This window comes from Bacidia gigantensis, assembly GCF_019456465.1.
Source record: "Bacidia gigantensis strain McMullin 20006 chromosome Unknown contig_244, whole genome shotgun sequence".
Taxonomy (NCBI): Eukaryota; Fungi; Ascomycota; class Lecanoromycetes; order Lecanorales; family Ramalinaceae; genus Bacidia; species Bacidia gigantensis.
In genome coordinates, this window is record NW_025408600.1 from 1,329,305 (window position 1) to 1,341,457 (window position 12,153).

At 48.9% G+C, this 12,153-nt stretch overlaps 4 protein-coding genes across 4 annotated transcripts; 3 read left to right on the forward strand and 1 right to left on the reverse strand.

Moving 5' to 3' along the window:
- Positions 1–663: 663 nt before the first annotated feature.
- Positions 664–1,725, forward strand: KY384_005073 (uncharacterized protein; the record flags this gene model as incomplete). The annotated part of the gene is made up of 1 exon (XM_044813575.1): positions 664–1,725. One exon carries the CDS (start codon positions 664–666, stop codon positions 1,723–1,725), a length of 1,062 nt encoding a protein of 353 aa, XP_044669853.1.
- Positions 1,726–3,529: 1,804 nt separating this feature from the next.
- On the reverse strand, positions 3,530–4,585 carry KY384_005074 (uncharacterized protein; the record flags this gene model as incomplete). The annotated part of the gene is made up of 1 exon (XM_044813576.1): positions 3,530–4,585. One exon carries the CDS (start codon positions 4,583–4,585, stop codon positions 3,530–3,532), a length of 1,056 nt encoding a protein of 351 aa, XP_044669854.1.
- Positions 4,586–5,327: 742 nt separating this feature from the next.
- On the forward strand, positions 5,328–6,333 carry KY384_005075 (uncharacterized protein; the record flags this gene model as incomplete). Its single annotated transcript, XM_044813577.1, has 3 exons — positions 5,328–5,677; positions 5,727–6,012; positions 6,067–6,333. 3 exons carry the CDS (start codon positions 5,328–5,330, stop codon positions 6,331–6,333), a joined length of 903 nt encoding a protein of 300 aa, XP_044669855.1.
- Positions 6,334–9,997: 3,664 nt separating this feature from the next.
- Positions 9,998–11,901, forward strand: KY384_005076 (uncharacterized protein; the record flags this gene model as incomplete). The annotated part of the gene is made up of 2 exons (XM_044813578.1): positions 9,998–10,066; positions 10,117–11,901. 2 exons carry the CDS (start codon positions 9,998–10,000, stop codon positions 11,899–11,901), a joined length of 1,854 nt encoding a protein of 617 aa, XP_044669856.1.
- Positions 11,902–12,153: the final 252 nt, after the last annotated feature.

Consider the following 12,153-nt stretch of genomic DNA (forward strand, 5'->3'; position numbering starts at 1 on the left):
CAGATCGGTACCAATGCTTAAAAAGCATTCTCAATTTTGATTATACCAAGGACAAAACACGGCTCAACAAGAGAATCTGATCAATTCAAATAATACTGACGAGGTATCCCGCAAAGACTGCATCGTGGCTGGCATCGTAACGATCTGCTTCCCAAATGCGAATCGCGACTCTTGGCACTTCAAAAAAAGGGGCAACAAACTCTCGATCTAGTCTTAGCGCCGGCCTATTCCGCCCGGTCGGAACAACCCTGCCCCGATGTTTGTGTATGCCCTCACTCGCGCCCCACCACCCCACCACCCCTCCACCCCTCCTAGTCCATGTGCGCCTGCTTTCATCGCAAAAGTTCAATTGCCACCCACATGCATTCGTAGTAAATTATTCATCGCGTTTCTTCACCGCAAATGTCTTCACGCAGCGTCGCCGAATGGCTTTCGCAGATTCATTCCGATAAAGCAATTCACTCTTCACCGTCACCGCCCAAGGCAGCAGCTGTTTCGCCACGCCGCTCGGACTCATTTTCAAGGTCGTCGCACAGTCTTCTGCATACATCACCTACGAATTCGAGGAAGCGCAGGCGTGAAGGTGAGGGATTGGAGAGTACGAAGAGGTTACGAGGTGATATTCCATTGACGAAACGTGCTTTGCGAAAACACCAGACAAAAATGTCGGGTCAGGACGGCGAAACTTACACGAGTGGTGCGTCTATGTCGAGCAAGACAGAGAACATCGAGAATGTCACCAGGTCCCTTGAGTGCCATCGCATGATTCTGCATCAGAGCGCCGAAACTCTCGACCAATTTCCCGCATTAAGAGATGAGATAAAGAAAGTCTACGATGCTGATCGACATTCTGAGATGAAAGACCAGTCTGCGAAACAGCTCATCATGGACATGGAGGAAGATTATCCCAAACCCGAGAATCAAGTCTGGACCAAGTCAAAATTGGAACAGTACCTGCCGGCACATCGGAGCGTTCCGACAACGAAACGCAATGCAGAGGATGAGATCAAGTATATTGCTGCTTGGTTCAAGGATGATGGCCTCAAGATGGTGCCAGAAACAAAATGGGTCACCGGCTGCCTCCCCAAAAACCCAGACTATGACAGTTCACTTGGGATCAAAGATCCCAAACCAGATTTCACCTTTGGTCTGGAGCCAAGGAAGCCTATCAATATGACGTCGTTGCCCACCAAGCAAGTCGAATTACTTATGAATATCTGCAGAGGTATCGACCACCCTTTTATGGTGATTGAGAATAAAGGCGCTGAGGAATCTTTCGCATGGGCTGCAATCCAGGCATTACGGGATGGTACAGCTATGGAGAATGCGCAATTGGAACTAGAGCGACTCGCAGGCGAAGAACACAAAGTTGGTGCACTGAAATCATTTGTCTTCTCTTGCGCCTGGGATGTCGACATCGCAAGATTCTATGTGCATTGGATTGAGAAGCCGGCAACTGGCCGCCTAATTTTCCACATGAATAAATTAGGAACCTTTAATATGGATGAAAAGCACAAGCTCAAAGAGTTTCGCCGACATGGACACAACATCATGGACTGGGGTGTGAGTGAGGCAGACAATGGGCACAAGAAGCGCTGCCGCGACCTTGAGGCAAAGGCGACAGCGACAGAGAAGAGCAAACAGACCACCAACACGCCAAGTAAGGGATCCAAGGCCTCAAAGCCACCATCGACACCAAAGACGCCAAGAAATCAGAAGTCATAGAAGACAGCCCGGTTTTGGGTTCGACGAGACGACGAACGACGAGAATATGACGAGACATGGATACGAAAGGCAGCAATAGCCAGATGCATCACTTACAATAACATCAGATAACCACCAATAAGTGCAAAGCCGCCCGTGAAAGGCAGGGCACAAGATAGAGGCAACCACAAAAACAGGGAACATGACATGCATAGTATTCTAGACCACAAAATGGCGAGCAGCAGCAAGCCTAAAACACAACAACATCATTCATTAATCATCCTCTTGAGTCTCTTTGCTCTACGTATGCTGCCTTGATTACTACCTACCCCCTTTGCGACCGCCATCGTCCGCCCAGTGGCGCAGATCGGCGAACCACCTCACCCACCAACCTTCGTAGGCTGCTGCCATCCGAATCGGATCCCGTATATTGACCGCGTTGCTATGTATCCCTCACGCGATCACCGCTACCATATTACGTGCGTCGCGCTCCCTGCCCCGACCCAGACGATCCAGCGCGCAAAGACTTGTCCACCTCGTCACACACGGGCCCGACATGCCTACATCGACGCCCAACAGGCCAATTACGTTTCTCTGCCTCTTGCACCTCTTCACCTTCTAAAGCTATCCCGCTAAATTCTATTCTCAGCATTTCTAAGAACTTGAGATACGCCCCCAAGACATATTTGCAGCCCTGCTTGTCACCATGGCTGCAATCCGCCGCCTCCTCCAAAAGCTTTCCTCCTCTAGATGAATATACACCATCCTACCGGCAGCGAATTCCCAGACGCGCTAAACGACAGCACGACATTCAGAAAGCCACACACAATGCGCCAAGTACCCATTTCCACCTCTGCACATCCCGGTACGTACCCCAAACAGCCCACCATACCCTCCCCTCAGCACCCCCAAGATCTTATCACATGCCCAGGAGATATCCAAATGGCTGCAACAGTCTCTGCATCCATCATTCTTTGCGTCTTTATACGGGTTGCTCCCTCTAGACCCTTCCTTCCTGAACCCTCCGCAGCTAGGTTCTTTTTCCCATACTTTCTAGCCCCACCGTTTCTTTCGCGTTGTTGCCTTCTTTTTCTCCTGACATCGGAGTGGAACAGCTATGATTTTCATCTCTGCATTTGATGAGTGATAGAGGGTTAGCGTTGAGTTAGGGCTGGATTGAGGGGCAAGAGCTGGTGTGACTGCGCCAATAAGTGGGAAGAAAGGTGATGGGTTGAGGTGTTGTAGGTGGGAATGGTGGGTGAGGTGGCTGGAGTCGAGTGGGCGAGGCGATTGTGGGAGTGAGCGTCCTTGGCTCAGAAGGGCGATGGTTGGAAGGATGGGGAGCTGGGGGAATGGGAAATGGTGGAGCAGAGGGGCTTGGAGACGGTAAAATGTGTCTAATGTGCGTTGCGTTGGAGGTAGAAGTGGCTTTTTGGATGCGCGAAGAGTGGAGAGATAAGGGTAGATAAATAACAGACTGGTCATGTTTGGACACATCCATTGGACGCCATCTTCTTGCGCGGGCGCAATCAGGAGTCTGCTCGTCGAGTCTCAAGGTCTTGAAGGTTCATGTAATAAGACCGCGATGGAAGTCAGAAATGGTCTCAATCCCACCACCCAATCTCTGAGGTCGAAAGGACCGTATTCTTGCATCTCAAGGAAATTGTCCTCTTCGGGCGACGAAATGTTCCGCAAAAATTTAACGTACCCTTCTCCGTACGTCGCTATCACAATGAAGCCTTCGTAGCCCCACATGCATACCATCCAGCGTTTCCTTTGAATACATCAGCATCCATATTTCAGACCACTAAAGCCGACGCAAATCTTACCTCGTACCATCTTTACAACTGACGTAAGGCGTTCGAGCCTCTTTCGCACTCCCTGCTTCGTCGGCATCGTCATCAAACCGACTTTCAGGAGCTGTCACCAAACCTAGGTCATCCTCATTATGAATGATTGCAGCCATTTCAGCACAAATCTGGCGCCTATACGTTGCGTCATCTGATCTTGAGAGTGCCCGTTTGGCTTCGAAGAAAGTGACTGTACGTAGATATTCCGGCTTTCCCTGGAACTGACCGAGTACAATACCGTCGACTTTGGCTGAGAATATGCATTCTTTCTCATTGATGACACGATATTGTCGGCGGTCAAATCTGACGCGTCCGTAGACGCCGTCGATGCTAGCTAGGGGCATGATCAGTAATATCAGGACTGCATTCACGGTTTGTTCGTCACCGGAAACGAATTCATCCATCTTCTCTTTTTCAACTTCCTGCCGATGAGATGTCGATTGGATGAAGGACTGTTCTTCCTGGTCACTTTCATCTGAGATGATCGTTAGTATCGATAAGTCTTGGCCAGTTGAATCAACGTCTTCCTCGACCTGGTTGTCGATGGCGGTATCCTTTGCAGGCATGAGTCGCGATTGGGATCGCGTAACTGGGCGGTTCTCAGACGGCTTTACGAAGCTTGTCTCCTCCTCCGTAGCCCTTGTGACGATCAAATGCATGCACTCTATCGCGGGCACCCATTGGCCTGCTGTTTTCATGAGTTCTTTTGTGGGACTCTCGAAATATTCAGATCGCGAGACTGCGTCTTCAAGGATGCCAAAATCCTTTGTCAGCTTGCTGCTGACTAGCTGTGTGGTTGTAGTTTGAATCAAGTCTCCATGTTGGCTCTCAAGTTCCCCTTTTTGAGGATATCTATTGTAGATGACTCTGGTTGATAGGACGTTTTGATCTGAAAAAGAGCTACCGGGATGCAATTTCATCTGCCCATTCATTCGGAAGACTGGTTCAGATGGATCTGCCAGGATTTTATTGTGCCATTCAGTGGCATTTCGAGCTATGGAGGAAACCGGGATAGCGACTGAGCGCATCATTTAGATAGTTCTCAATCTGTTTGTCGTAGATCAGGCCAAGTATACACCTTGAACAGAACCTTTGGGTACTTCGACGTCAGAGACGTACAATTGCCAAAATGAAAATCAAGTGTGGACGAAATAGGCGTTGTGCTGAGCTCTGTACTTTCAAATAAACCCTCCATGATCTCAAGCGCGACCGTTTCCGGTTGCTTTGAGCCATTGTGAACAAAGCTGGAAATTTTGCCATAATTCTTCCTTGCGCAGGCAGGCTCTAAGAACGTGGCTGGGAATGCTTCATTGTATGTCTCTCATACCCGAAAATTGAACGAAGATGCCACAGACGCTTACAATATTTGAATACGACTTGTAATTACCTCGTCTCTGTAAGTATTCATCGATCTACTTCGAGGGGAAAAGATCACAAGATCGCCGGTTTAGGAATAGCTTTAACACTAAGCCTATTTCGCACCGTAAACAAAGGAATGCTACAAGTGTCATGGTCAATTTCGGCTGTTCCCTTCACAGAATCGACCACCTTAAAAGTTCAGGTCACGATCATCGCTAAACATGATACCCTTCTTTTAGAGAGGCATCCGAATGCTCAAAACTAGTGCCAACACGAAGGCATCTCTGGCTGCAAAACATGCAATCGTTCCAAGCGAACTCCCTTGCGCTCAAGAACGAGTGGTCAACTCTTGAAAGAGATGTAGTCAAGCTCAACAAATTCATGCTCCGGGCGCTCAAGGACGAAGACCATGCAATGTCTACGGCGATCGATCTCGACACTTACGGACAAATACTAGCAAATGGCAGCTGTACAACGATAGACATTTCTCGAGAGTCATGGGAGCCAGCAGAGCCGCTGTCAACAAACGAGAGTTATGACTTCCCTAGCAAGGTTATTGCACATTACTATGGTAATAGTGATGATGATCGTGAACCGGATGAAGAAAAAGATGATGAAGAAAAAGATGATAAAGAAAGAAACAGGTTCCTTTATGACATCAGTCGTGCTGGTATAATCAGACGGATAATCATATTTTGGCTCAACCAAGATTGGTATAAGTATGATCCGGATCACGCGAATATAAGGGCAAGATTCCTGCGAGGGTAAGCGACTGAACCTGCCTTGGACGATGGAAACGCTGATGTTCGCAAGTGGTGTACCCGTCACCTTCAATGTGGTGTTTACGGAGGTTCCTGAGATCATGCGTTATCCGCTTCCGCCGAACCCACATGTCGTGATCATTGCCACACATCCGCAGCAAATCCAGTCACCTGAATCCGGGACTGACTCCTTGTGCTCAATCGAACTTAACCTGATCGGCGATTTGGGGAGAAGGTACTCTCCCCTTATCTCTCGAGACATTTCCAAGATTCGATCTCCTAAGAGTAACCAGACGAGAGTTTTCAATGAGAAGCCGCCTTTCTTTGAATATCTTCCGGTAGGCCAATGATCAAGGGGATGTTGAAAGAAGTTCTGACATGAAAGGATCTAGATTCGGCTTGTCTCGATTAGTGGTACAAGGGTGCGCATCATTGACGCCAAATTCTCATTCGCCTACATTCTGTTCAACTTGCGCTGGGGGAAAGGACGCTTATCAAAGCAGCAGCTCGAAACACCATATGAAGATGCTAGACTGGATCTCCACATCAGCAAGTATTATGATATGAAGAATGACAATGATTACATGGAGTTGATGGCCGATATCTTACGCAAGCCCAAGACTGTGCCTCTGATGAGGGAAACTCAGCAGAAGCACTAGATCCTTTGTGACACATGCACGATGCAGACAACAAACACATCATACAATGCGCGAAATTGGCATCATGCAAATTTTTCTGCATCAACGTCCAGGCGACATGTTTGGGGATCAAAGTCTGGCTGAAGACATCGCACAATTCGAGCAGGAAGGGGACAAAGCATGCATGCACTTGAATTTTGACCAGAATTAATGACGGAGAGAAGTTGATTGTCTAGATAATTCAATGGAGCTCCTGTCGGACGAAGCCTCAATCGCCGCGAAGGTGATGTTCAAAAGACCTCGATGTAGTCCGTAAGATGAGTCGGTATTCAGAAGTGAATCTCAGAAAACACCAAATAGGCAATCCAGTGCAAAGAGCTTGTTTCTGTAAATTTTTATCATCCTAATCCACTCGCTCATATAATTCTGCCTTGGGCTCGACGTCTCAAGCTAGTCATGCACGTTGAGGTCAGCGGCGTCCATTCTCGCTTTAACCCAATTGAGGTATCACAAGGCTCGAGCTGACGTCCACTGAAGTATTAGAGAGCTGGCTATCTAAGCACGCACACCTGAGGCAGTATTCAGTCATCTCCATTTAGTATGAATGTTTTTATGTACTCCCGATGAGTCGAGCGTCTTCTCCTATTGAGCTCGACGTCCGGGTGGATGGCAGATGGCAGCAACCTCCCGATGGCACCCATACCACAGATAGTGGGGAAATTGATGTCGTCTCATCACCACAGAGCGATCCACCAGACAACACGGATCGGCGGACCAAATGGTGCACATTATCTACGAACTTTGTCCCTACCCTAAGATGGCCAAGCTGGATGTGCGGTCTCAATTGCAGACCTGACCTTTGCAACGACCGTGTCGCTCACCGCCGCCGGGAATATGTCACAGCGATGGGTACGATCATAGTGGCCCTAGTGATAGGGATCATAGGACTGCGTTATGCATATGTCCAGTGGAAGCTATCCTACCACGCAAACCAGATTGCAGAGTGGGAAGCGTGGAAGGACTATGTCGAGCTGTGCCAAGCCAAAAAGGTTCGTGCAATATTCGAGTTCCTGAATAGCTGGACTCACCAAGCCTAGGATTCCAAGACACCGTCTAGTCTTGAATGTGACGAAGTTTCGAGATCATCTTTGGGTCCGCCACCTAGGAGAGATGGTTCTACATTGCGACATGGCTACGAGGCCAATGGGCTCGACAGGTCATATGCCCAAATTAAAGTTGAGCAGAGGCTACTTACTTCTCATGTCCTATTCCTCGGAGTGATTACAGTGACAAGTGTGGTTTGTTTCATAATCGCCGTGAACGCCATCATGAGAATATACGCTCTGTACAATCTGGAGGATCCCAGATACAGTTCATTATCACCCAACCTATCAATAGAGCCACGACTTCCAACTTCATACCAATTTATAATCGCTCCTCGTTCTTCGTCATCACACAGCCGTTTAAACGAGCCATGGGCTCTGGACTCGGACCCAGGAGCTCAGTCTATCAATGAGAATATATCACGTAAAAGTTCCAAAAAGCATGATCTTGCATCAATTTTGAGTGAATATCGACATTATAAAAACTCTATCCTATACTGGAAATGCGGCAAGTGCTCCGATGATTCGATCATGAGCCTCGCATCAGATCCACAATGCGTCATGTGCGAAGAGCTACCGGACCGTTACTCTACTTTCTATGACGAGCAGGGAAGGAAGAACGCTAGACGTAGACGCGGTTGAGCATTGTATTGATAGAATCTAGATTTCGTTCAACAGACATGACTCCATGCCCTAATGTGCTTGCTGTATATGGCGTATTACTACGTGTATAGCGAGAAATTCAAATCATCTAAAAAAGATACGCTGCCCTACATCACCAACACACCATCGTACCAAGCGGCTATTTCTTCAATCATATGCATCGTGCCGGCAAGCAACAATCCCCACAACACACCACGCATGCCCGCCCGCCTGAGTGTCACAACAATCCTTTGTTCGCGCCTCCCACCAAACACCTGAACAAACCCCACTCACGAGACCCAGGTGTAAATAACACAGTATAAAAATCCCCGCCGCCACCCACCCCCACCCACTATGAACCCATCTCATAACAAAAATCTCCGTCCCTCATCCTCCCTCCGTCCCTCATCCTCCCTCCAACCCTCCAACCCACCCACCACCCTCCAACACCCAACCCAACCCAATCCAACCATGCTACTCCCCCAAATCGCAACCGTCGCCTCAGCCCTCACATCCTCCCTTCCCCCACCGCCCCAAGCGGCAGCCGAACCTCCATCCAACGCGGACAAAATCCTCTGCCCCTTCACATGGCAAGACATCACGTCCTGCGCGCTGATCGAAAGTATATCGCTCTCGTCATACATCCAGTTGGCGGCGCAGTGCGCTCACCACCCTGCAGGCAATGACGCGTGTGGGAGGTGTGTGTGTGGTCATTTCGCGTCTGAGGCGTCGTTGGGGTTTGATGAGGCGTGGTTGCGGGAAGCAATGTATATTAACGTTGATGATGTTCTTGAAGAAGAGGGGGAGAGGGAGGGGGTTGTGAGATTGAGGGGAGCGGAGTTGCTGGAGTGGGTTATGACTGATCGGAGGGAGTTGGATGTGCCGCGTGTGATGTTGAAGAAGAAGCGGGAGAAAGGGGGAAGGGGTGGATGGGGGGGATGGGGTGGTGGTGGTCAGTAATCAACTGGGTCATGCTCCGAAGGCCATTGAAAGCGCCAAATATGAAGTTGATGCAGGAGAAGGCAGAGGTTGGCTCAGTGAGGGTGTCGATTCTCAGCTGGATCATTGACATCGCCCTTTTAGTACTGATCGTACGCTACACATTCCTCGATCACCTCCAAGAGCGCAACCGAAAGAAGATTGGCATAAATAAAAACGAAAAGGGCACAAGGACACAGCACGACCGCCCCCAACCCCACCCTCACCCCTGTGCAGCAAAAGAAGCAGTTCCAGCAGACCACCAGACCGCGGAAGCAGCATCCCCGAATCCATCAACGAATCGCACGCACGTGGATGACACCACAGTGGGGGAAAAAGCAGAGGAAGAACACCAGCAGGAACAGGAACGCTCTTCGGTGGGAATGGGGATGGGGGCGGGGGCGAGAGATTTACAGAGCGCAATCGCGTTCGTGGAGATGATGACGCCGCCGAGGAGACGGAGGAGGAATGATGTCGATGAGGCTGTGCGTCGGTTTAGGGATTTGTATGGTTAGAGCAAGAGGGGGTACCAAGAGGAGGGGGTTTTGTTTGAGCGTAAGGATTTGCGTGGGAAAGAGAGGGGGGGGGGAGGGAAGGGGAGGGGAAGGGAGGGGAGTGGGCATTGTTGTGATTGCCGCTCAATGTGGGAGGGTAGAATGGGTGTAGTATAAAGAATGTTTGTATGCTTAAAGCATGAAGGTGCTTTTGGTTAGGAGGAAAAAATTGGGGAGATTGTTATGAGTGGGATAAAGGTATAAAGGAAATATGCTGAATTGTCTGGAGCGACAATGGGTTTTAAATACTGCGGCTGTCCATCAAATAAGCTGTTCTTTCCACTTGGTCTTGTCTCTTGAGTTGACTTGATAGCAAAGACATACCAACTCAATCTCGCTACTCAAATCAATCTGTGCTTGACCACTAATCCTTCTCTTGACTTCCACCGTCTAGTGATCTTGTACAACATGGCTTCCAAAATAAACGATCGCCTCTCTAGCCTACCCCTAGACGTATGCCTTGAGTTTCTCAAATACGTAAGTCCTCATCTCCCTGTCTCTAGTATCACAAGTCTAACACTGCATAGATCAACCACAAATCCGACCTGCTCGCCCTTTCTTCCACCAATAAGCGTCTACAGGACCTTTCTCTACCCAAGCTCTACGAAAACGTTGACTTACTGCTCGATGGCACGAAACAATCATATCTGGATGCACTTCTCGACCCTTCGCACCCGGGCTTGAAGTTCATTCGCCACTTAAAATTCGAGTTCGGCCGCATGGAGCCCGAGATCGATGGTGGTGTCGAGAGCGTCCGAAACTTCCAATTCACTCGCAGTCGTCAAATTCTCAATGTTATGCCGTACAAAGAGGGTAGAAAGCTTGTTCTTGTTCCTAATTTGGAGCACACTGACAAGGCCGAGCTTTTTGTCAGCAAAATGATCGATGTGCTTCCGGCTGATCAGCTACGAACCTTCGTTTCGCCTTCACGGTGGGAGATGCCGGGGTTCTTGTGGTTGAAACTCCATGAGCGCCAGACTAGGATCTATAACATTACTATTCCCAATGTTCCGAGCAAAGACGACGACCAGCCTCTTTATGTTGGCATGGATGTCGATCTGGATGAATCTAGTGAGGATGAGTCTCAAGCTGATTGGGAAGATATTCCGGAACACGAGCTCGAGACTTCAGATACGGCGACTTATTTGGCGAGGAAACCCAACATCTTTACCGCAGAGGATGTGGCTCGAGATATATCAGTCTGTTCAGTTTCTTCAGTCGACACTTTTCGAATCGTGATTGGAAGAGTCCGCAAGCTCGAAACCCTTCGTCTTATGGGTAAAGTCCAGATACCACCTGACGTCTTTCAGCCCGGGGCCATCCAGGTCAATGAACGGGTGGTACGCTCCAGTCTCGAAGACTTGCGTTTGCAAACCCCTTCACAACATCCGACACCACTTAAGCGTCTTCTTTTGGCAGGCCTAGACCTTGGAGAACTTGCTTCAAATATGCGTCGCTTCGACTTCGCCAATCTGCAGAGTTTAACAGTGCTAGACTGCCATCGTATGCTCCGCTTTCTCGATGCTTTGACAGCTCCTGCGACGCTACCTCGCAAGTTAAAACACGTTACTGTGCAATTTGGCCGGGACCAAGACGAAGAAATTAGTACAGGAGGCCCGACTGCCCCTCAAGGCTTGATCAACTTATTAGGCAAGATTTCAGGCTTGGAGAGTCTCGAGATAACAAGCCGAGGTGCCGCTACTTACTCAGACATAGTTCCAATCCTCCCTGCCCACAGCAAAACCTTGCGTGTTCTTCGGGTAACCTTTGGAGGACCGCCTGGGGTCCATTCCAGCGCAGGTCAGATCGTGGAGATCTGCAAGCAATGTCAGAACCTCGAGCAACTATGGATGGATTTCCCTGCAATCAATATCAGCAATCGACTGTGGGCAGAAGACTCGAACGACCAAGATGAACCTTTTTTGAGAAGCCTCGAGGCAGCTCGTGGATTGCCGAAATTGAAAGCGCTGAATCTTGGGCGGTTTTGGCAGGAGCCTGTGCAACTTGCAATAGGGGCTTTGCAAAACAAACAAATCTATACCCTCGAACTTGAACTTGGAAGTGTCATGGGGAGAATTTTCCGGATTTGGGACCGTTCTGTAAAAGATGGTCGCGCGAGCGTGGAGGTGTTGGCGTCAGTGTACCAGGAGAGTTTTATGGATGTCATGCCAAAAGAGCCGGCTATGTTCATGCGTGTAACTTCAACAGATCTGGCAGGACAGATCAAGACCCAGGCGATGAAGGCGGACTTGAATCAGGTGCTTGATTTGGTACCACAGAGCTCGATGCTGAACAGAAAGATGCTCTGGTAGTGTCGTCATTTCAAAGAACTGATTGTGTCAGGTAGTCTTTGAGAGGATCTCTCAAACTGTCATTTAGTACATACGATATAGGGAAAGTAATATGATAAGGCAATCTTTCACTATTGTTCTAGAAGAATTCTGTTCTTCGTAATAGTGGCGTCGAAATTCAGAATCAATATAAACGTTAAAGAGCCGTTGCTGTTACTGAAGCTCGTCATCATCGTCAGTCTTGGGGAATCCGTAAGCTTGGAAGAGGCCCAT